General features: G+C 41.8%; 1 protein-coding gene across 1 annotated transcript in view; it reads left to right on the top strand.

The window, feature by feature from the left end:
- The window catches only part of ELK3 (ETS transcription factor ELK3), a 39,867-nt gene that overhangs the window by 6,685 nt on the left and 9,829 nt on the right, over positions 1-23,353 (top strand). Inside the window, exons 2-3 of the mRNA XM_061454562.1 lie at positions 10,861-11,069; positions 21,152-21,949. Of these exons, the coding sequence (XP_061310546.1) occupies positions 10,863-11,069; positions 21,152-21,949 (1,005 nt within the window). The 5' untranslated portion in view covers positions 10,861-10,862. The remainder of the gene's footprint in view (positions 1-10,860; positions 11,070-21,151; positions 21,950-23,353) is intronic.

Below are 23,353 nucleotides of genomic sequence, written 5' to 3'. Positions count from 1 at the left end.
AATTGTGTGATTCTCAAGCATTCAAAATTGATAAAAGATTTCTAAGCACTAACCCAAGTATTAAGTACTGTTAATGTAATTTTACAAAATGTGTATTTCTCTGAAAGAGAGGTTTGTGTAAAATATGCTTTCACAGTTGTACCAAAAAGAGTAGGCTTGGATTATGTACTTCATCTAAAGAATCTAAATGTTTTCAATCAAATGTCCTCCTATAAGTTTCCCATCCTCATTTTGCAAAACAGCTGAGAGTTCATCTGGAAAACAGATTTCTGTTACACATCCATTTGCCTTTAATGTGGTGTCAGCACCTCTTTACTGTATCTCTGTGTATTTCTTCATGTCTTTTGTTTGTTTGTTTGTTATGTAGAAAATTGATCAGATATATTTCAGTTTAAGCTTTTTGGGAAGGATACTAATGAACGTTATTGCTTTTAAATGTTTATATTGTGGTAATGTTGAGTGGCCTCTCTATCAAGTCACAGTACAGCACAAACAAGAAGTTTATAGACTCAATTGCCACTATTATCTCTTCCCAGCAATTAAGAGTAATTCATGAGAAGAAGCAATCTTTAAAAAGCATTTAAAAAGTAGAAACAAATTCCTGTTGCAGATCTGTTAGTGAAATCTGGAGAAAGTTGACTACCTTCAGAGAATTTCTTCCATATTATGCTAATATAGCTGAGATGGGTATGTGAGTTTAGATTCTAGATATAGACCTCTCTGAAGTCTGGTGACTCAGAGCAGACTCAGAGCAGCTGGTGTGTGTGGTTAGTTTAGCAAACTGTAAGTGTGGAATAGGGCTGGTGTAGAAAGTATGACTGCAACATTCCTTCAGTACTGCTGCTTTGATACTGAAGCTCTGCGATGCAAATGCTTCCAAAGCAGAGCAGTGTCAAGGCTGGGTTGGTTCCCTGGGAGCAGGGCACAATAAAACTGACTCTGCAGTGTCATCCAAGTTGAGGAGAGGTAGTAAATTCTTTATGTTTTATTTAAACATGAGGTTTTATCCAGGATTCAGCATACAAGTTGAAATAGTGGCTGTTGGGCATCCTGAGCAGCAGACACTAACAAACACTTAGTATACAGCAAAGTTTGCTGCAGTGATTGAAATAGTATGCCATTTGTCTCACCTTCATAATTTGCAGCAGCCACAGGAAATAGTTTAAGCACAAAGGACACACAGACAGTCCAGGAGAGTAACAACCAGATCTTCTCTTGGTTGAAATTTCATATGATACATTCTGTTGGGTATTCCAGTGTTTAATGAACAATGTTAGGGGAAACATGTAGGTGTGACCTTAAGTTCTTGTTTGTGTAATAGACAAGTGAATAATATCAGAAGATAAGAATCTTTTAATCTGGTTTCAGTTTAGTTTAGCTCATGATAAGCATGCATATCAGAACTTTGATTAGCATTGAGAAAGCAGGAGAATAGAAAAGTTTCGAGATTTTGACATGTAAGAATGACAATTTAGGTTTTTACTATGAGACAATTGCACACAGAAATAATAGCATTTAAAGTGAAATACAGACCTCCACTAGAGTTGTGACTAGTTGCTCGTTTTTTATGACTAAGGAACTTCCACCCTGGCTCATGCTGCAAGACCTACTGTGATAGCACTAATGTTTTGGGAAGAAACTGTTGGGGTAAAACATCTCCATATGCGCATAGGTTACTACCTGCTGAATTGTGTTACACTGTTTTCCGCACAATGCTGTGACTGACTCCCTTTGCTATATGAAAATATACAGGCAAACCTGTATGTTATTTAATAGTTTAAAGGCTCATTTTGCTAATCCAGCAAATTCTGAAAATTCAGCATGCACAGGGAGGTGAGCTCTGACTCTGTGTAAGCTGCAATGATCCTGCTGTGCTTTAGGTCTCGCAGAAATTACCAGCCACCTTGGTTTGCCTGAACAGAACTCCCAGGACTATGTTTCCTGCCCTTTGGCCGGGTTTCTCTCTGCTCAAAGTGTTAAAAAGACCTGCTTGTTTATCTAAGTTTGCAGTCAAGGAAAAATCAGTCAGGAGGGAAAGATTAGTTTAAAAAAATTGAATATGAAATGTATTAAAAGTAACATTTGAGGCAGTTGACGGTATTAATACACAATTTAAAATAGTAGGACCACTAGTATCAGTTACAAAGCATTTGGTCTGCTAGTTTAAGAAGGGAGTATAGATAAGGAAAAAGCATGTACATTTGGGAATAATTATTGCTTGGTATGTCAAGTAAACTTTCAGAAAAGCCACTGTTGCTGAAGACTTGATCCTCTGCCCTCCTTAGCTATCTTTTTGTTTTCATACTTATTTTCTCTGAATTTATCAAAAGGACTATCAGAAATTTTAGATAGGACAGTCAATCATGATCTGTGTCCTACTGATGCTGACAAAAATGTAAAAGGAAGTCATATGGGAAAAATAAACATATAGGGCTGGCTTTGAAAGCACAAGTCCCTGGGATTACAGTGTAGCATATTGCCAGCATGTCACAGATGTGCACCACATGAGCAGACAGAAAGCGGTGTGAGGAGTCTGCGTTCATTTTATGTCTGTCCCAAAGTGAATGGTTGGAGCCATTATGGATTTATGTAGTTTTGTTTATGGCTAGCTTGAGAAAGAGTTGAGCAGGTTATTTTTTTAAGGCTTTCTGAGGGAGGCAACTAGCGATGTTCCCTCCTGCTAAAGGATTTAACTCCAGTCAGTTTAAACCTGTTTCTTGAATTGCATCCTCTGGAGAATCTGAAAACACTGGTGTTTTAGAGGCGATGTCATCACACCCCTGCTTGGCAGACGACCAGTCCTTTATTGTATTAATTTGGAGGTTACAGAACTTTCCTCCTTGGGACACCTGCCTCTGCCTTTCTTTGACTTAGTTAAAAGAATTAAAAGCTCCAAACATTGTATTACCAAACATGCCTACTGGAGGCGTTACTGGACATGTATGTTAGTGCTTTCTTTTCTGCAGTGGAACTTCATGTTATCCTATAATATTTTGCTAGATCTTGCTGCTGTCTCTTTAATGTTGCTCTTAACAACGGGACTCTGTTTATTTTTTTAAATGTGCCGGGCCAGAACAGTGGGTAATCTTGCTTGAGAAGGAGACCTAAATTATTACTGTAAATAAGCTTTTAAGTTAGAATATAAAGTTAAGACTGTTATGCTGGGCCAGCAGAATAGGCATGCCTCATGTGACTCCGTTAAGGATATCAGCCAGCAAAACCCTCTGTGCTTTTTTGGCACATCCTTGAACCAGCCTGGATTTGTGTGGCAGCATTACTGTAGTTCTGCAGCAGGTCGGAACTTGTGCGCCAGGCGCCCTGTAACTTTTTCTAATGTTTCCACTGGGTGGTGCTGCTGCAGGAATTCCTATTTTTTTTTTTTTTTTTTTCACTTGAATCTGCATTTCCCAGAAAGACGCCTCTGAAATATAATAGGAGGAAGTCCTGATTTAGAAAGTTTTTGCAGTTTCAACACAATGGAAGAGCTTGGAGGATGCTCTGGCAGGAAATGTCCTGGTTGCTGGATGTGGAAAAATTACAAGCATTCTGTATCATACAGTTCCCTAAAGTGCCCCGAGTATGGATTGCAGCCTTAATTTGAGTTATTAACTTTACCAGAGAAAGTTCTGCGTCAAGTTAAAACAGGTATATTTACACACTTGGTTGTGAGATTAATTTTTCAAGGCCAATTAAATCAGCGGTAAGTTCTTCTGATGAGTACTTGAAAACTTTCTGAGTAAACAAACTGATATTTGATTTTCCTCCTTTCTGGCAGAATCACTAACTTCTCACCAACCACATCCTATTTATCACCCTTGAAGCATCTCTGTTGAGAAATAAAAGTGTGAGGACTGAGTCAGACTTTTGCCTTGTTCTTTGAAATGTTTCTGAGCAAGCATTGGGGCACATTTGGCAGTTGTCTGTAACCTCTCATGATATAATAACTGTTACACGGATGAATTTTCAGTGGAAAATGTTACAGCTGACTGAGGTTTTGATTATTGTAGGGAGGTTTCATTTCTGCACCAGCACCCTTTTGCTTCTGTAATCAAATATGAAACAAGTGTGCTTCAATTTTTTATAGAAAGTGAAATGTGAAAGAAAAACTGGCCTAAAGGATTTGTAAGCTGTTCAACTTTCCGTGCAGATGCTCACTTTAGAACTATGTTAAAAATTTATATAGCTAAAACAGCTAGAGACTGCCTTATTCTGTATTTTTCTCTCTTTAATGTTTGTCGTTATGGAATGGGCTTGTTTTAGTAGTTTCCAACAAAAGGTTTTAAGGACTCACATAACTGTAAGTATTAATATACTTAAAAAAAAACTTCAGTACGGTTTAGCAAAATCTCAATTTCTAGTATTGAGAAACAGTGTTTTAAAAAAGAGTAATGACAAACCAGCCATGTTCTTGCATGTGTTATTGCAGCAGTCATGTCAAGGGTTAAAATGAACCTGAGACACTTAGAAAAATAAAACCAGAGCTGCTGTTACAAACTGGGACAGATGTAGGAGGCCAGGTTTCCTGTGGCTCATTTTCCAGTTTCCTGGCTGCAACCTGCAGAAATAAAGGAAGCTGAATGCTAACGTGAATGAGAAGCTGACAATGCCCCACATCACGCTGCTCGGAGAAACGTGCTGCTGGCCAGAATTAGGATACAAAAGCAGTAAACGGATGTACAAAAAATATACACACGTTTTCCAGAGGAGTTGAAAAAGGGGGTTGGGGGTGGGGGTGTGGGGGTGTGTGTATGTGGAAAAAAAGGCATCTGTTACAGGGGAGTGCTGTGTGCTTGCAGAAACACACGCTTGCCTGTAAGGGAAATGGAAGTGGAGGTGTGCGCCTGCTGTGGTGGGGCATAAGAAAAGGAGCTGAATCTTTTGCAGCTGCTTTGGCTAGAGAAGGAATCATCAGTTTCTTCATACACTAAGGGAAATGAATTTCCCTGCCCTGACTCTCCCTCTTAATCTTTTTCATGTATATGTCTGATTGCCATCTCTGTGACTACCTATAGTGCATAATGCTGGCTAACACTTTTTATGTCTTCCTGATTTAATTGATCTCCAGCTGATTTTCTCAGCCTTTAGGCTCTCCACCCAGTCTGTCCCACTCAGCTGTCCCTCCTCTGCCCCAAGTCCCACAATAGCTCAGAGCCCCAGATGTACACCCTCTAAAACAGCAAAAGGCTGGTTTTGATTCTAATACCTGGAGGGATTCTTAGTTTTAGCCTTCAGAACTTGTTCTTGTTGATTGTTCAGGATCAGCAGTATATCTCTATTTTATAAAGGGTGCTTGGGAGCTAACATGGAGTGGGGAGAAAGAATCTAGGTAGGAAACCTGGAGTATGTGGGAGAATGGAAAATAAGAACACAGCTGTAATGTAGTTGTATGAAAGCTAAGGTCCTCTGCAGAGATCCTGAATGCTACAGAGCTGCTTTCCAGCTTTCTGCCTTTTTCTTCTAAGTTTTTCTGTGCAAGAGTCCTACAAAACTTAATGCCCAAAAGAGTATCCTACTTAACTCACAGTTTATGTCATAAATCTTTCTGATGCTGAGCTTTGTATTTAGCTAGCTTTGTCTCTGAACCCCCTGGTTTTCTACTGCTTGGATTTAAAATGGCTTTCTTATTGGTTTCTTTTCCCCAGCAGGTCAATGACTTTCTTTTGGACCTGAATACCACTTTACTGACATTTTGTCCTATGGAATTTTGTATGTATTGTCTTGATTAAAAAAAAAACAACCAGAAGGTAAAGCAGTCACCAGCATGTGTATTCATATGTCTTAACTTTTCTAGTGTAACTTACATAATGTTTTCATAATGCTTGCTCGTTCCCGTAGAAGTCAGTCTCCATATATTAGGGGGAAAGCCAGTGTTTGGCCTGTGGGCCTCTCATCTAAGTGAGGAATTTGGGCACCTCAAAATTCCAGGAATTTACAGGAAAATAACCTCTTAAATGGGATGCTTTGCGTGTGGATGTGTCTGTCCTTTTCTCTTATTCTCTTCTGGGAGAGTTTACAGTGTTGACTTTGCTGCTCCGAGGTCAGGCATTTCCGGTAGTCCCTTGATTTGGTTGAAATGAATAGGGGCAGTATTATCAGCACAGATACTCTGTGTTGTGTCCTTCCCACATCAGTTCTGAACTTAAAATGTGATGTGTGGAGATCACATTGTACCACACTGACCATGCAGTTGGTAGGCTTTGTATGGGGGGGACGTGCTTTTGAAGGGAGTGTAAATGGGTAACACAGAGGGTGTTAGTGTAGTTACTTGTCACAGCTGCCTGAGAAATGGACTTTCAGAAAACTTGGTTCTGAAACATCCTTTTGCTGTCTAACATAGCGTTTCCAAGTATAATTCCTTCTAGCTATGCTGGTGATAATTTGTATCAGTGGTAGTGGAACTGATCACAAAGTAAAATTACTAGGCTATTTAGGTCAGGTCAACCTAGCTATTTCTATTTCATGGCTTAGAAGATATCTTTGACTCTCAAATGCATTGTGTAAATGTTTAAAGAATGGTATGATGAGAAAACCACATGTGTTAAGGTTAAGGGATGAAAAAATTAATGGCCTTTTTTGTGTATATGAAATTTTGACTAGGCTTTCTGTCAGGGTCCAATTGGAGAAAACCCCAGTGTTGGACCCTGTTATGTTCGTTATCCCACAAGTGGAATTAAGACGCAAACAAGGTCAAGTACCATAATTGATCAATTGGTTTATTATGAAAAGACAGTTATTATAAAAAAGGGAAACTATTGTAATAAAAGGGATAATAATAGGACAGATTGGAAAAAAGGCAGAAAATAAAGCAAGAATTCAGGGTGCAGAGAGGGAGTCACCACCGTGGATCCAGTGGTGTCCTGAGGATCTGTTGGTTTTGGTGGTGAGAGTTCTCCAGTGTTTGTAGTTGGTATCGGAGCAGAGTGTCCCCTAAAGGTCCATAGTAGTCGTTGGAGGTGGGTGTCCTCATGAAGGTGTCCTTCTGGAGTTGTCCCCTTGAAGGTACACTGTGGACTGTGTCTTAGGGAGTTGTCCTTACGGCAATGTCTGTGGAGGGTGTCCATCAGGGTCCGTAGTGGTCATCGGTGAGAATGTCCTCATGGAGTGTCCTTCTGGAGTCATCCTCATGGCAGTGGCTCCTTCTTGTGATTACTTTTTCCCCCTTTTATAATGAGTTGGAGGGAGTACCTCTGTTCTTCATGTCATGTATTACATGGTCCTGATGGACCAGTTTCCCTGGTCTTGCAGCAGTTCTTGGGATAATGGATAGCAATTCCTCACACCAATCCTCGAAGTAATGGATGGAAGAGCCTTAGCTCTTTCCTACTCATCCCTCAGGCAATGGATGGTGGAGTACCAGTTCAGCTCCTCATACCCTTCTCCCAGGCAATGGACATTGGAGTCGTAACTCCTCCCACCCATCTCTGAGAAAAAAGATAGGTGGAATTCCATCTCAGCTTCTCATACCAATCCTTGAGACAATGGACAGTGAAGTCTGATTTCAGATCAGTCTCTCACACTTTCCATGACACAGAATGCATGTTTCTTACATAGGTTGCCTGTCTCATTCTGTAACATAGATGGATGTCATTATCTAAATAAGTGATTTTTTTGTCTAATCCATGTAATTTAGTATGTGGCTCCATGTATAATTTATTGTCCAGCATTCAGATCCTCTATTGAGCACAGAAGTGATGGGAATATTTATTATTTCTATTTAATATTAACAAAGAGTTGAATGAAATGTGAAATATATGCCTGGTAGGAAGTGACCATATCCTAACATCCAATTCTGTTAAATCAAGGCAAGACACTGAATTCCCTTTGAGTCAGTAAAAATTCAAAAGAATTAGAAAAGGCATAGATGCAGTACAACCTTTTCTGAAGATTTGTGACTCCTCCCACTCATAATTCATAATAACTTTTAATACAGGTACCACATTTTTGGTTAAATTATATTTGAACCACTTTGAAAAAGGTGGCAGTAATCTTTTGTGTAATAACTTGATGGAAGTCACCTCTCCTTAGTCACTGGGGCATACAGTATGGAATGGGTACTCCTATAGGTTGTTCTCACCCAGGCTTGTACTGTTCATGCATTTTGCGTTATGCCTATGGCTGAGTCACCGTGAGACCCAGTAGGTAAAAATGGAATCCAAAACTGTTTACATTTTACAAATGATAAGCATCAGAAAACAGGTTCGTAGTAGAAAATGTAGTACAATGTTAGCTGTAGGTTACCCTGTGAGTGTTCTTGGGCAGAGGTGAATGGGAGTGGAGGAGACTGCAGCAAAATGCACTTCACTGTGAGTTCCGTTGCAGCTGAACTCTGGGAAGAGGCATTATTGCTCTGAAGGAGAATGTAATTTAAGGTCTGATAGAATTGCATCTCTGAAGTGTTGTACTGCTTTGGCTAATGTCATGGTGGTAAACTTTATATTAGTACTTCTATGGCTCTCTTCCACCTTTAATTTCTTCAGCTGAAGTTCTACTGACAGGTCTTTTGTAGTGTGGGACACCTGTACACATTGTAAGACAATTTTAAAGGAAGATATTTAGAAGTTGCTTCTAATTTTCCAGAGCAAAAAAAGTTCTGTTTGTGATTTTTTGTTTGGAAGAGTTGTATGATACAAGCTGAAAGTATGCAGAGTATTGCTGTATGTGATGAATGGAAACTAAGATTATTTTAAAGAGTATGACTGTATATACCTACACATGTTTAGTGAAATTGCAAAATTTATGAATATTAATTAAAAAGTGTGTATATATGTTGCCACTTTAATAGGGATGCTTTATTAGCTATTATATAGATGAATAATCCATTAAAGATGTTAATACTTGCACAGTTGGTGTAGTTTAAAGGAACTTTTTAAAGACTGTAAAGCAAGTGTATAACTTTCAGATATATTTAATTTATTTAATTCTAGCTATAGATTTTTTTCTTGCCTTGCAGTAAGTGGAAAAGAATTTGTATAAAGTAATAAAACATGCAATGAAGCAAATGTAAACTTTTGAAAGCACCAGATCGTTTATATAGGCGGTTCTGTTTCAGGGATACCTACCAGTGCTCGGAGCCTCTACCCTCTCTTGAAGGTGCTGCATAGTTCCTGTTTTACACAACTGGGTGTCAGGGATAGGTACTTTTGTCCTTGTCATTCAGACTGGATTCTCGGTTAAAGAAATGAGGCTTCTGCCGGGACAAGAAAACCATCATTAATTCTGCAAACCCTTGTTTGGCCACTGTTGAAATTATTTGGACCAAAATAGAGCTCCAAATTGTGCTTTTCTGTAACACTATTGACGACATTCTCTAGTGTCTTTTAGTTGCTTTTACACTATCTTCTGCGATTTATTTTCCTTTATACTAGTGGAGTTTATGCAGCATGATTTCCTTATTGCTAGTGAACTTGAAGAGGCCAATTTTCCTTCAGCTGCCTGCTGTACTGTTCCCTGCGGAAGACGGAAGTTTTGTGCCCTCTTGTGGTCAACACGCCAAGGAAAGCGTCAGGCAGTAAATCTGGCATGTTATGGCCCTGTTATCTGCTAGGAAGCAAACAGTAAAATATTAAGGATCAAGGAAGTTAAAAAACATAAGCTTGTTTAAAGACAAAAATATCCATTGTTACACGTACAAAGATAAGTCAAATAACACCATTAACATCATAGTCAGGTAACTCAGTAATACTGGCATCTTTAAACCTGCATTAGTTACACATAACATGTCCTAATTAACTATCAGAAGAGGCCAGGAAAAACATTGTTTGATACAGTGGTAACATACTGAGACTTGGAATGTTTTTGAAAGTGGGGGGCAACCTCATTTTTAGCTGCATCTTCATTTCATTAATAAACTGTCTTCAGTGGTAATGCTCCCAAGTTTTGTGTGTATTATGTCTTGTGCTGAATTGAAATATACTAACTCTTAAGTTTGTCTAATTATTTTGAATGCAGTGCCTGAAAAAGAGGTTTATTTAGGGAGGGTTCAGTAGCACAGCCAGTTAGCAGAGACAAAAGTATTCAAGCACCCTTTAGCAGAGACAAAAAATATATTCAATCACCCTTAGAAGTTAGACTCAGGCACTGTTAAAAATATTCCTAGTTCTCAATCATACGTATGATAACGAGAAATCCTTGTTAGAGAAAGGTTCAGGGTAAACAACACTTACTTTTCTGTGCTTAAGTGTACTGAACTTTCAGCATTTCTGCAACGTAGATAACATCTTCTGAGCTACTTGAAATGGCAAACAGAAGCAGGAAAGAGGCATTTCAGACCCTGGAAGAAACAAAATAGGCAAAGGCCATATGATACCAGCAAGGCAGGTGCCTGTGGTGAGGAGGAAAGAGTTTGGTTTCTGGTCCTCTAACCAAAGGCAACTGCTCTGGTCTTTCCTTTTCCTCCCCTTCTACACAGTGACATACCTGAAAGAGTTCAGTATGCTCCTCATGACAGTAAATAGCAGTTTTTCCGGCTCATTTCACCAGATAGTTACATCAAGTACTTTCTTCTCTCCCTTCACCTCACCTCCCCCGTATGTTCCTTTGAAGAGTGGTTGCATACACTGAATTGAAGATACTAACTGGAGATGACTGTACCGTATGAACTATGTGGGCAGTGCTTTTCTAACTACTTACTGTTTTATGTATCCCTTCAGAAAATAGCTGTGGAAAAAAATACTGAAACGGCAGTGCGAGACCTGTAGGTCTGGTGGATGTTTGGTTGTAAATGATACAGCGGCTTCCTTTGCTCAGTTATGTAGGATGATTCTGCAAGTTCTACACAGAACTTGTTACTGAAAAAAGCATTGAGTGGACCGCCTGCTTCTGAATGTTTTTCACACTGTTGCTCTCCTTTGTCCCTTGTAGGTATGGAGAGTGCAATCACACTGTGGCAGTTCCTTTTGCAGTTGCTGCTAGACCAGAAACATGAGCACCTGATTTGCTGGACATCTAATGATGGCGAGTTCAAGCTACTCAAGGCAGAAGAAGTGGCTAAGCTGTGGGGACTCAGAAAAAACAAAACTAATATGAATTATGACAAGCTGAGCCGGGCGCTCAGATACTATTATGACAAGGTAAATTTTGTTATTCTCGTGCAGACTAAGAAAATACAAACACTAGTATCTCACCTCTATGTGGAAACAATTCAAAACTTCCTCTAACTAGCTTTTACAACAGACAGCAGTACTGAAGGCAATCACAGTGGAGGTAAGAGGGCAGCTGAAAGGTGCACAGGAAAACACTGCACATCCCACTGCCTGAGGAGGGGAGGTTTTGACCTAGGTTTACACTTACTGATGCTTTCATGTGTTTATGCGTTTGGCTACCCAATATTTTCTGTAGCTTTTGACAACAATAAAATAACTGTTGATAACAGAGAACTGTTTGATTATTACAGCCTGATAGGATCTTCTGTAATGCAGGGAGGTGGTAGACAGCAGTAATAACTGCAATGCAGCAGTCAGAGTGTGGCAGCTTTACCAGCGGGTATCACCCGTGTCAGAACAAGGAAAAGACAAACAACTAACTCAGCAGCATAGAGGGTGGGGTTGAGGTTTCACAGTTTTCATGGGAAACATATTTTGGAACATAGATCCTGTTGGCCAGTGTTTTAGCTAGTCTTTCGTGAGCTTTCTGATAAATCATTTTGACAACTGTATCAGATCCTAATTTATTAGCTGGAAATACAGTGCCGAAACATTCCTACAGTTATGACTGCAGTATTACCTCAGCAGGATCTTACTGTAACTATTCCTTTGTTAATGCTCAGTGTTTCAAGGAGTTTGGACATTTTCCACTATGTCATTTTAGGGCAAAGTCTGTGTTAGCAACATATAACCTGGACTGCTGTTGAAACTATCACTTAATCAGCAGCGATATGTATAAGAGAGCACTAATGTCGTATCTTACTGCATGAAAGTGCAGAATAAGGGTAGCAAGCAGAGGGAAAAGAAGCAGATCAGATGGTGGGCGTCAGAGCAGGGATGTATTTGGGTCCATTTGTCAAGGCAGTAGTCTCGTGCAGAGTTCATCTCACGTGAAGACTGTATTTGCTGTCGAATTTTAAATTTACTACCACTTGGAAACTTACCCTCTGGGTATCTCAGGTTAAAATAATGAAACGTGCTTTTTTTGGGGTTTCTTCATCCAGTTTTTCTGCCCTTGCAAGACCTACTACATTTTGCTCCTTCTTCACAGGTACATCTGTTGAGCTTTGATAGAAATAATAAGACCCAAGAAATCAGCACAGTTTAGGCAGCCAACTTATATCTAACAAGCTGTGGTTATTTGTGTATTCTCAGAAGCTGGTTACAGGCAGATAGTGTAGACATACACTTAGCACAGTAGGGCTGTTGGCTGCTGAGAGCTCCACTTTCAGCCTCTTTATTTAAAACTGAAATCTGAAATAATAACATATTTAATACAGTAATCTGTAATTTTTTTAGATCCCTCAATTTGCTTCTGATTTGCAGCCATCATGAGCATGCCCACAATCTAGAAGAGGTCAGTAGAGGTTACTTACAGGTAACTCCTCTGGAAATAAAACTTCTGCAGTGTAGTGGGTGTAGATAAGATCACTGTCACTCTCATGAAGCCATACTTCACTTTGGCATTTAGTCCTTGGTCTTATTCTTCATCAGGAAGCAAGGTGGCAACAGTACAACAGAGAATGCAAAAACAAGAACAGTGAATAACCAGGTTATGTGTTAGATTGTTGGAAGAGACAGATATTTGAAGGAAATCTTTCAGACCTATCAAGGTGCTAGAAGGAAAAGAATGCAGAGCACACATATGGAGGTGCTAAAGATTTTGCATATTCACCTTTCTCTATTTTTGACTTCAACAGGTTCAAGGAGTTTCCAAATTGTTTTGCCACCCTTTTTTGGATTAACATTGTATTTTGTTTATTGGTTAATATTAAATCTGTTCAGGATTATTTCCCCTTAATTGGAGTTTAAAAAATAACATGTCTAAATTATGTCTAAGTTTTACTATTTTCTATATTCTTGAAGATTAAATATGGAAAAGGACTGTTATAGATTTTGTATACTAAAAAGGAAAACTTCATAGCCATGCTTACTGGTCTGTTCTCATCTTGGTTTCTCAGAAGAGGCAGCGAGATGAGGTTATGCAGTGAGTAACACCAGTGTTTGGCATGATTATGGCATGTTTGCTGTGTGCACAAGGCAGAGGAAACTAGATACTACTGCTGAACTCAGCTTGGTGTACTGTTGTCATGTATTATTTAGTGCACTAAATGTATTAATTATTGCACTAATATATGCAATGTATTAATTATTGCACTATACTATATAGTGTATTAATTACTGTGCTGTATGCATCTTGTATTAATTAGTGCACTAATTCGGGAAGGGCAGAGTGGGGCTGGGCACTATGCAGCCAGTCTAACACAGCAGTCAAATCCCATGCTGATTGCAAATTATCCGTGCACAATTGGATGGTTAGACTTTTCACTACTCACATTGGAATTTGGAAGAGCTCCTCCTGTTAATTTCAGGTTTAAAGCGTTAAGTTTTGCAGTGAAATGTTTTTAGTATTTTGTCAATTAGAAGTCAGGTTTTCCCAGTTAACAAGTTCAAAGGAGGCCTGACTGAGAAGCACAAAAGGATTCAGGGAGGACAGTGCAGTGGCTGTTCCAAGCAGTTGGTGTGATGAATTCCCCTTCACTAAGTGCTAAAAAGGCTTCTGCTCAGCATGGGGAAGCTCGCTTCATTATATGACTATAACCCCTCCGATTATAAACTTGACTGGGATCAATGGAGACAGAGTGCCTGTTGGTGAGTGAACAGCATATCCAGGCAGAGCCCAAATACACAGTGACCGGATATTGCTTAAAAACAAGGTACGAGAGATTTGTAGCACTTGTCCTTTGAGCTCTCTCTGATCTCTTCAAGCATAACAGCTCCTAGAGGCTCCCTTTCTCCTTTTATTCCTTAACCCTTACTTTCTTAACCCTTACACTGTTTACAGTTGCCCCCTCCAGCGCACACACACCTCAGTCATCTGTGTTGTCTCTGCTCATGCAGCATCTGCCAGAGGAGTGCCTCCACAGTTTCTCTGTCACCAGGGTGACAGAGTCAGCAGGGCTCTGGCTGAGGTGATTGCTTGGTGTTCTTACACCTGCTTTCTTGGACTGTGTGCTCTCTTCTGTCTGCAGATTCCATCTAGGTCTGGCACAAGGATTTGGGCTGTTTTTCCAGGAGTTCTGCAGCCCAGTGGAGGTCATAGCTCCTGTGGAGAGAAGGATAAGCTCCTTCTTCCTTCTGTATTGTGATCAGGGTTTGAACCCCAAGCCAAAACCATAGCTATTGCTATTTAAATTGAAGGAATAACTCCTTTAGCAGAAAACAGTGGGAGCTTCTTTCTCTCTGGGTGTGGAGTGTTGGGTCCTGTTGGCTCCCAAGCAGTGGAGAAAGGCAGATTGTTAGCAGAGTGCAGAGGGACAAAGAACTTCCAGCAGGTTTTGAAGTGTGAGAGATAGTGACGTAAGATAGCAGATGATGAATCCTAGTAGTCTGGCAGGGAGTGCTCAGCAGTGCGTTCAGTCCTAAATGCTTCCTATGCCTTCAGTTCAGTCTGTGCTTCATGGCACAGAAAGGGAAGAAGGTGATGAAGGAAGGAAAGGCTACTTGGCATTCTTGTTTCTCTTCTGAGGACATAAGGGGAAGGCCTGGTGAGGTGACTTTTGTTCTCCTCTCCCCTGGACCATTCACCATTTTGTGGGGTAAACCAAGAGCAATCTAGACCTTGAGGTAGCCTTAAAGAACCTTCTGAGATCCTTGTCCCTTACCCTTGCTATTGGCAGTGATGGATGCATTGGCAGCTGGATGTGCTGGGGCAAATGGGATACACACTGAGCAAATGGATAAACATTGTGCTGCAGGCTGGGGAGTGCCAGTGGGGAAGACAAGAGGCAGAACTCTGGAGAAGACTCCATTTGGGTCATGGAATTATCAACAAGGACTTCTTTACCTATAACCCAAATGGTGAGGCAGCATGTGAGTTTGAGGCAAGGGGCAGTGATCTTGTGGAGATCATGGTGGCGCATGGGACGGGCCTTCCTTTCTTGGGCTGCCCTCTGCTGCTGCTGCGTAGAGCTGACACAGAGCTACTGCTTCACGGTTTGTCTTTGAAATTATTCACCATGGAGAAGCAGAAACTGATCACTGGATAAATGCGGGTTTATGAGCTCTGCCTTTTGCTTGGGGGGAACACTGGCTTGTTAAAATTCATCATCTGGTTCAGCTGAACTTAAAAGTAAATTAATTCCAGTACTGGGGAAAAATAACAGAATTAGGACATGTTCTTAGCCAGGCTTTGAAAGCAAGCGTGACGTGTTGTTGAGGCTGATGGCTAGATTTGTGTTAAATTAACACATAAAGCACCCCAGGAAATGTAGCGTGGCACGTCTTGATTGTAATTTGCTACCATGATTCTGGTTGCTGAAGGTTTGTAGATAATCTGAAGACTTTCCATTTCCTGTTTCGTTTGTTATGTGAATTTGCCTCCCCCCTTCTTATTTAATGCATTACCCCTGTTGCCTCAACAGAGCAGCAGAACAGGTAACAGCGCTGAGGAAAGGCACCCTCCACTCTCTACCTACAGCTCGAGTAGCATGTCACACACTTCTGCTGTTCAGAAGTCTCTTGTAATGCTTTCAGGAAACACTTCACATCTATTCCCACACAGCGCACTTTAGCTTCACATGTAGAACTAAAATATAAGTAGGATTAGTAGGTTTCTTTCTGTTGGAGTTGCTTAGTTGCTTTGTTTTATGGTAGCTGTAATGACAGGTATCTTTTAAAAGCCTCTGGAGGTTTCAAGACTACTAAAGCTCTCCATGAATATTTCAAGATGACACCACAAGAGGGAAGCTGGTGAGTTTTCCCCATTAGGTTTTTAGAGGGAAGGAGGGCAAATCCAGGAAATTCCATGCCGATACAGACATTAATAGGATGTAACAGTTGTGGAATCAAGCCCTCAGAAGTTAGGAAATGCAAGAATCGCAGTTCCCTGGGTAACCTTAGTGTTTGCATGAGTTATGCTGCATCTTTAATTACACAGACACATACCGTTGCGATGAGCAGCTATTCAATATTTTTGCATCCTCTCTAGCAGTGTGTGGCCCCAGGCCTTGCTCAGTGAGTGCTATTCAGTCTGTCTTCTAAAGACAGAATAAATCATTCTAGTTTTGGTTAACGGCTGCCCGCTTATGCAGATAGGTTGGCAGTATGATGTATAGAATAGAAATAATACCAGCTTCTTTGTGCTTGTTGCAGTGCTCAGGGGACAGAGCTTCTCATGCTCTTAGGATTCAGAGGAGCCCATGGCATTCCCTTCTTTAACAAGTCAGACCCAGTAGCTTGGTCACTCATCCTGTTTTTAATGCCCAAGTGTGGGTGGCAGTGTGGAATAATTGTTTTGGGAAGAGGGGCCTTGCTTGGTCTGCTTAGAGAACTTCAGGGTATAAACGAATAAAGAAAACTTTTATTTTACTTTTGGGAAGGTCTTCTTTTGAGTTATGTCAGGGAAAAAGAACATTACAATAAAAGAACGGGATATGATGGTGCTAGAGTAGCAGCTCTACATTTTGTAGTGGTACAGGTAGGAGATGTTACAAGGAGATACTTGAAGGAGCATTAGAAAATAGCTTTATTGAGAAGTGGAAGGAGCTTTGTTCAAAAACAGTGTGCGGAAGTCAAGAAAGTGCTTGTGTGAAATGGCATAGAAGTGGTTATTGAGTGCTGTCCTTATGGAAAGATGGGAGTAAAGAATCTGATACTCAGTAAGGTGATGGTAGAGGAGAAAACCCAAGAGCTTCTCTGAAAGGAGTGACAAATAGCTCATGTCTGATGTGAGAGGAAAGGGACTTACCGTGAACTGCAGCAGTGAAAGCAGGGAACCTGACCAAAGGTGCCAGCCAGAGGAATAGCCTTTGTCTTCCAGATGGAGGTGGGTAAGGAAAGACAGAAATCCAGCTAAATGAGCACCTTGTGCTTCCAAAGCTCAGCATAGCTGCACAAGCTGGTAGCACCTGTGTCTCCATTAAACATTTTACAGAAATCTAGCTTCTACACACAGTGTAATAAGCAGAGCGCATAAACAGAATCTGCCTGCCTGCACATGCTGATGTGGACACACGGCCCCTCTTTTTTAAAGCAAATTGTGCAGCCACAGGTACCAGCATACGTACTTCAGATATTGGACTGTGAGCAGCCCTCTCTGGGTAGGGTTCCCAGTGCTTGGAGGTAGTCTTGGCTCCCTCCTGATAGAGTCCTGTGAGGAATCCATAGCCTAAGCATCCCTGCATATGTTGCATCCCTCAGTACTCTTGGAGCTAGGAAATGTGCAACACATCCAAATGGGAGTTAAGTGCAGCAGCTACAGTTCTGGTCCTTCTCCTTCTTTCCCAAGCAGGGATGTTTGATACCTGCAGACAAGTTTATCCTGTTCTGATGAGTTTGAGTTCTCAGGTCAGTTCCTGGGAGGAGGAAAAAAGTCCCCGTCTGGTCTTCCAGCCCCTGAGGCCCCACATTAGTCTGAAGTTCAACTAGGAACTGGGTCCCATTTCCCAGCTCAGTCTCCCAAGTGGCTCCTGCAGCCAGAAAACTTGCTAGCTAGCAGGTTTGAGCCAAGCCACTAAAATCCCTGTGTCACACTGGTCATATAGTTATACCTTAGCTCTAGATGGCTCAAACAGGAAGTAAGAGTCAGAGCTGATGAAAATAAAACGCAAAAACATGATAGTGGAAATGAAGTCTGAGTTGTACCAATGCGCAGGGAAACTTTGGGAACAAAGAAAAAAGTGGAAAGAAACTCAGAGGTCATATGCTGTTGAGACGGGCAAACGGCTCCTGTGTATTTTGGGAAGGCTTCCTAAAGTAGTAGTGCTCCAACCACATTATAGCCTGGTTTAAGCTGCAGGGGGAACCAGGCCACTGAGCCTTTGGCATCTAGCTCAGCCAGCTAGTCTGTGGAGAAGGATGGGGAGAGAGCCCTATCCCTCCGATTGATTTACAGCACTTGGGTAAGGCTGGGTTTGGAGGTGCATGAACTGAGGGTCTGAAGTGATGTGGTGTGAGTAAGTCTGAGCTCCCTAACGGCTGCTGTGCTAGAGCAGACATCAGGCAGTGCTGTACTATTTGTATTGGCAGCTTTCAAACACTTAGCAGTGGCAGGTACTTACATTTGCTGTCATCAGTTTTACAGACTGGGGACAGAAGAGGGGAAGTGTAAAGCATTCAAGTGAGGACCAGTCAAGAAGCCAAGGGAAGGGTGGCATTCCCAGCTCCTGCCCTCTTTCTGGATGCCAGAGAGTTCTGTCTCTTGATAAGATTTACCCTTTTTTAAGCTGTTGGACTGGAGCCCTGCTCCTGCTGCCCAGTTCTCCTCCCCAGCAGCTGCACTGCCCCAGCAGTCACCATCCCTGCCAGCGCAGACACCAGCACTCACTGCAGGCCTGCTCACGAGGGACCTACCTAGGAAACGCAAATAACAAACAGGCTAAATGTGCACATACACTTACTGTATGTCCTGCTACTGAGCACGTGGTTTACCAGTCCTGCAAACACAGTCTTTAGACAAGGAAAACATCTTTGCCCTTTCAAACTGAGGGTGGTGGAACCCCTGCTTGTCATGATGCCTGTCACTGTCTTCTGCGGTTTGAACCGTCGTCCACAGCTCAGGATGGTTCTGACAGATCACTGAGGTGATGGTAAAAATCAGCTGCTCTTTACCTTCAATTATTCAGGGAAGTCAGTGGCATTTTGGAGGCACTTACTTAATTTGCGTCCTTATTTTCTCTTACATGCAGATGGAGATTCCCTCAGGCTCCACATTTAAGAGAAGCCTGCAAAGTGCTTGTGGGATCTGCACTAGAATCCTTTTAATCTCCAGGCATCATTAAGTGGGCCTTTGCTGCAGGCTTAGGGGGTCAGAGGAGCTGTACTGAGACCTTCTAAAAATACCACTATATTTAATAATAACAGAGGAAGTATAAACTCACCAGCCCGTTCAGTTGCTTTTTATAGCAATGTTTCTGTGTTTCAAGCCTGCACTGGTATAGAAGTGCCACCCTCAAATACATTTAATCTTTTGCTGCTTGATCACATTTTCCAAGTAAGATCTCTGTTGGCACTGCTTGATGTAACAATAACTCAAAGCTGCCAGGAGCAGAAGGGAGTTTTTATCTTAAATAATAATTTAAAGAAAAAGAGAGAGATAGTTAAAAAAGAAAACCAGACCCTGTTGGGATGTTTGTTTGGGTATGTGAATAGTTTGGAGGTTTTGCCTTATTTCAAGAAGAATGTAACGTTGGGTGCAGAAGAACCGTGTCCATCCAATGTTTCACCTACTTAGCATGAAAAAAATGTATCTAGGCCAAAAATGTCTAACCCCTGGGAATTACAGCTCATGCAGACAGATCCTGCAGGCTGACTGAACTTTTAGAGGGCTAAAGTAGGCATTGCAGGATCCATCAGGTGGGTAGATGTGCAGTTTGGCATGGAAGAGAGCAGTTTTGTACCTTTAGTCTGAACTTGCTGTATTTGATTCTCCTCCTTGCTACAGATCCCTGTTATCAACTTGGGAAACAACTTTCTGCATTTGTGCCGTAGCTCCTGACCTGTGAAGCAAAGCTACATCCCAGGGCTCTTTGTAGCATTAGTTTCGTATTCAGGAAGGTGCCTGGATGAAATGTCAGGACATTCAGATAGATGAATTACAGAGTGCAGCAGCTCGGCTGAAAGACAGAAAAGGTTCCAGTACTCAAGTGCAGACTTTTGTTTCCCAAACTGAGCCTTGCTTTTGTGACAAAGAGGTGTAGTGTGGGCACTGCAAACACTGGGTACTACCCATATATAAATAGGGGTGATTTTGTATTGATTTTTCTTTTTATTTTCAATCAGTTTAACAAATCTTTCCTCTTCTGGTCTCAGGATCTGTGATAGAATGAAAAACAAATTAGACTTTTAGGAATCCTGTAGGTATTTACATTCCCATATATACAGCAAAGCAGATGTCTGTTTGCAGAGTATAACCTGGAGGTGCAGCAGATGTGCTGCACTAAAGGGAAGCTTCTTGGAAAAGGGGTTTTCACAGGTGGCTTAAAGATACGCTCTCCATCAAGACCTTCGAGAAGAGAGAAATCACTATGGAAATCTCAGGAAATACTGCCTCTTATCTGCCACAGCACTTGGCTTAGGGTGGGAAATGTTCCAGGCCCATTCTTAGGCTAAGCCAGCACCTGGTGCCATAAAGTGTCTCTCTGGAGGAGCTCACATCGTGTCCTTGGGGATACCATGCATTGTGCTAGAGCAGGCAGTGTACCCGGGTTTGCAGGAAGAGAGCTAGGACTGGGAAAAGGGCCCTCATGAGAGATTCCAATTTCAAAGGGAATCAGTTCTTTCCATAAAGGGACAGTTTTATTGTGATAAATATGAAGAAAAATTAAATAGTTCTACAAACCCTTGAGTGGTTTGGGTTTTTTTTTGTTTAATAATTAATTTCAGTGGCCACTTTAGACTGATGAAAAGCACCTGTCTGCACCAGTGATCATCCTCACCCTCATTCAAACCTGAAGACAGCACAGGGCATACAGTACATTTCCAACCCATGCAAGTGATTGCATTTGTCAGAGACATTGTTCTTGACTCTTGAAAGGTCACTGTCAGCCTAGGTCAAGTGGTTTTGTCCTTTTGAGATATTTCACTCAGGGTAGTTGGTGTCATTTCTGGGAGGCACAGATGAGGAAATTTGCCTTCATTGTGAAACTCAAATGGTGGCATGTCTTGAGCCTTCAAGGTGGCAGGATTGTTTCTATTGGAAAGAAAACATTCCCAAGCTACCTCAGCAGAAGTGTGGGGGGGGGTGGGGTGGGGGAAAGAGCCCACCAGTAGGTCTGTATCACGCAGTAATGGTGATTTTGTTAGGCACCATGTGGAGCAGAGATGGTTTCTCTGGCTGAGCAGAGGTATGGGAATGAGCCAAGGATGAACAGTGTTAGGAGCCCCATGGAATGACCTGCTCAGCTTGAGAAGGGAGCAGTGCCCCCCTACTCTTGTGAGCTCCCTTATGTTTGCTGTACTTGGTGCCTCTAAAATGCTGATCTTTCTAGCATCTGCTTTTGTGTTTGCAGAACATCATCAAGAAAGTGATTGGACAAAAATTTGTGTACAAGTTTGTCTCCTTTCCTGAGATTTTAAAAATGGATCCACATGCTGTGGAAATCAGCAGAGAGAGCCTTTTGCTGCAGGACAGCGATTGTAAGATGCCTTCCGAGAGCAGGGATCAGCACAAGCACAGCTTGTCAGCACTGAAAAGCACAAGCCGTAATGAATATATCCACTCTGGCCTGTACTCCTCTTTCACTATCAACTCTCTGCAGAACCAGCCAGACCCTTACAAGCCAATCAAAACAGAAAAACTGGAGGAGAAGTCAGAAGGAAACACACCAGTGGAAGAGGTTCGGACTGTCATCAGATTTGTGACAAACAAAACAGACAAACAAGTTATGAGGTCCATGGTGTCATTGCCTTCCACTTCCGAAACAGCAGCTGCCTCTGCTTTTCTCAGCTCATCAGTATCAGCTAAAATATCTTCCTTAATGCTACCCAACAGTGCCAGCATTTCATCTCCATCGTCATCATCTTCCTCCCGGTCACCGTCTCTGTCTCCCACCTCACCTCTCCCTGCAGATCACAGGAGCCTCTTCCTTGATTCCAGTTGCCACGACTCAGATTCCCTTGAGCCTTTGAACCTCTCCTCAGGCTCCAAGGCAAAATCTCAATCTCTTCCCCCAAAGGCTAAAAAACCCAAAGGCTTGGAAATCTCTGCCCCACCTATGGTCCTTTCCAGTACTGACATCGGTTCCATCGCCCTCAACAGCCCTGCACTTCCTTCAGGATCCCTGACTCCAGCTTTCTTCACTGCACAGGTGAGACCTGCCTGTCTCCTGTACTCTTGCTATAGCCAGGTATTCCCTCCGTGTGGCCAGGAGTGTTACCTCTTTGCGCCTGTCCACCTGGTGGGACAAAAACCAACATACGGGGAAGAGGGCAACATAGCAGAGGTCTGAAAAAAGAGTGGAAAGTAGGTTCTTCCTGGGGTTCCTATGTGAGTGTGGGAAAAGCTGTCACAGTTCACAGACTGCCTGGAAGGATAACAAGATGGGCAGCCATTAGTGAGCATGAGCGAATCGCTTGTCAGTTCAAACCAGGTCTACAAAACAAGCAGGAAAAATCCAACAAGAAAAACACAAGGGTTTTGTAGGTCATGACTTGAGCATGTGCCCTGTGGGATGCTTGGTTGGGTTTCAGACAGTGCGACCTTTTCATTAGCTTTTGAATACAGAGTAAATTAAGTACTTTCTAAGGCAGGCTCGTAAGCCAGTTCCAATTTCCAAAGTTTTGTGCATCCACAGAGGCCTTGCCAGAGCTTCCTTTCAGCACAGGCCTGCTGAATAACCAGGAGGTTATTTTGTTCTCTTTAATCACATTTGTGCAATCACAGTGGCACATTTTTCAAGCAAGTCTAGGAAAAAAAATGTAGGAGGTCAGAGGGGAAGAGGAAAATCACATAGGCAATGGCCTGGTGTGTGCATTGGTGAGCTGCTACCGCTGCAAAAGGAGACCAAAACACCCAAGAGTGAAATTATCCCACTGAGGAACACTCCCAGCGTCTCTCCCATCCTCCCCAATAAAAATGCAAATACTGGCATTGAATGCAACAAACTGAAAGTAAATAAATAAACACAAAGGGGTGGTGGTGGTGGTGGTGTGTTACAAGCTGTCATTTACTTGCAGTTCACACACCTGTAAGCCACCAAGATACCAAGGTTGTGTTGCAAAGGCAGAGGATTCTGTGGGCCGTTATCTGTCATTTTTGACACTCTGAAGCCTTGAAGTGAAGTTATGCTTGGCAGGAAGAATGGAAGTGTGGCAAGCCAAAATTGGGGTGCATTGACAGACTCTCATGACCTCTAACTGTGGTATAACCACAGTATTTTGCTCGTAGGGAGCAAATCTGACAAATCACATCAGATGCCAAGCAGACACAATGACTGACAACATGAGTTATTACAAACTGGTTTTAATTTATTGCTGCTCCAAAACTCAGTATGAACAGAGATTCATTTCCTCATTTTGTAATGATTTCTTTGAATGTTTTGTTTTCTCATTCATCTATAAACTGGTGTACTTACTACCCCTGAAAGACGTAGAAGGGAAGTAGATAGATGATTGTGGCTGTAATACCATAATGCAAAATAACTAAAGCCATAATTTAGGCTGGAAATCTGCAGTCTATCCCATTATCCTAGGAAGAGCATGCATCATTTCTT

The sequence above is a fragment of the Pezoporus flaviventris genome, unplaced genomic scaffold (genome assembly GCF_033815535.1).
Source record: "Pezoporus flaviventris isolate CSIRO_AGI_PZ_B2104156 unplaced genomic scaffold, CSIRO_AGI_Pfla_v1 ptg000016l, whole genome shotgun sequence".
Taxonomy (NCBI): domain Eukaryota; kingdom Metazoa; phylum Chordata; class Aves; order Psittaciformes; family Psittacidae; genus Pezoporus; species Pezoporus flaviventris.
The sequence above is the reverse complement of the archived record's forward strand: the minus strand, read 5'-3'. Positions and strand labels throughout refer to the sequence as shown.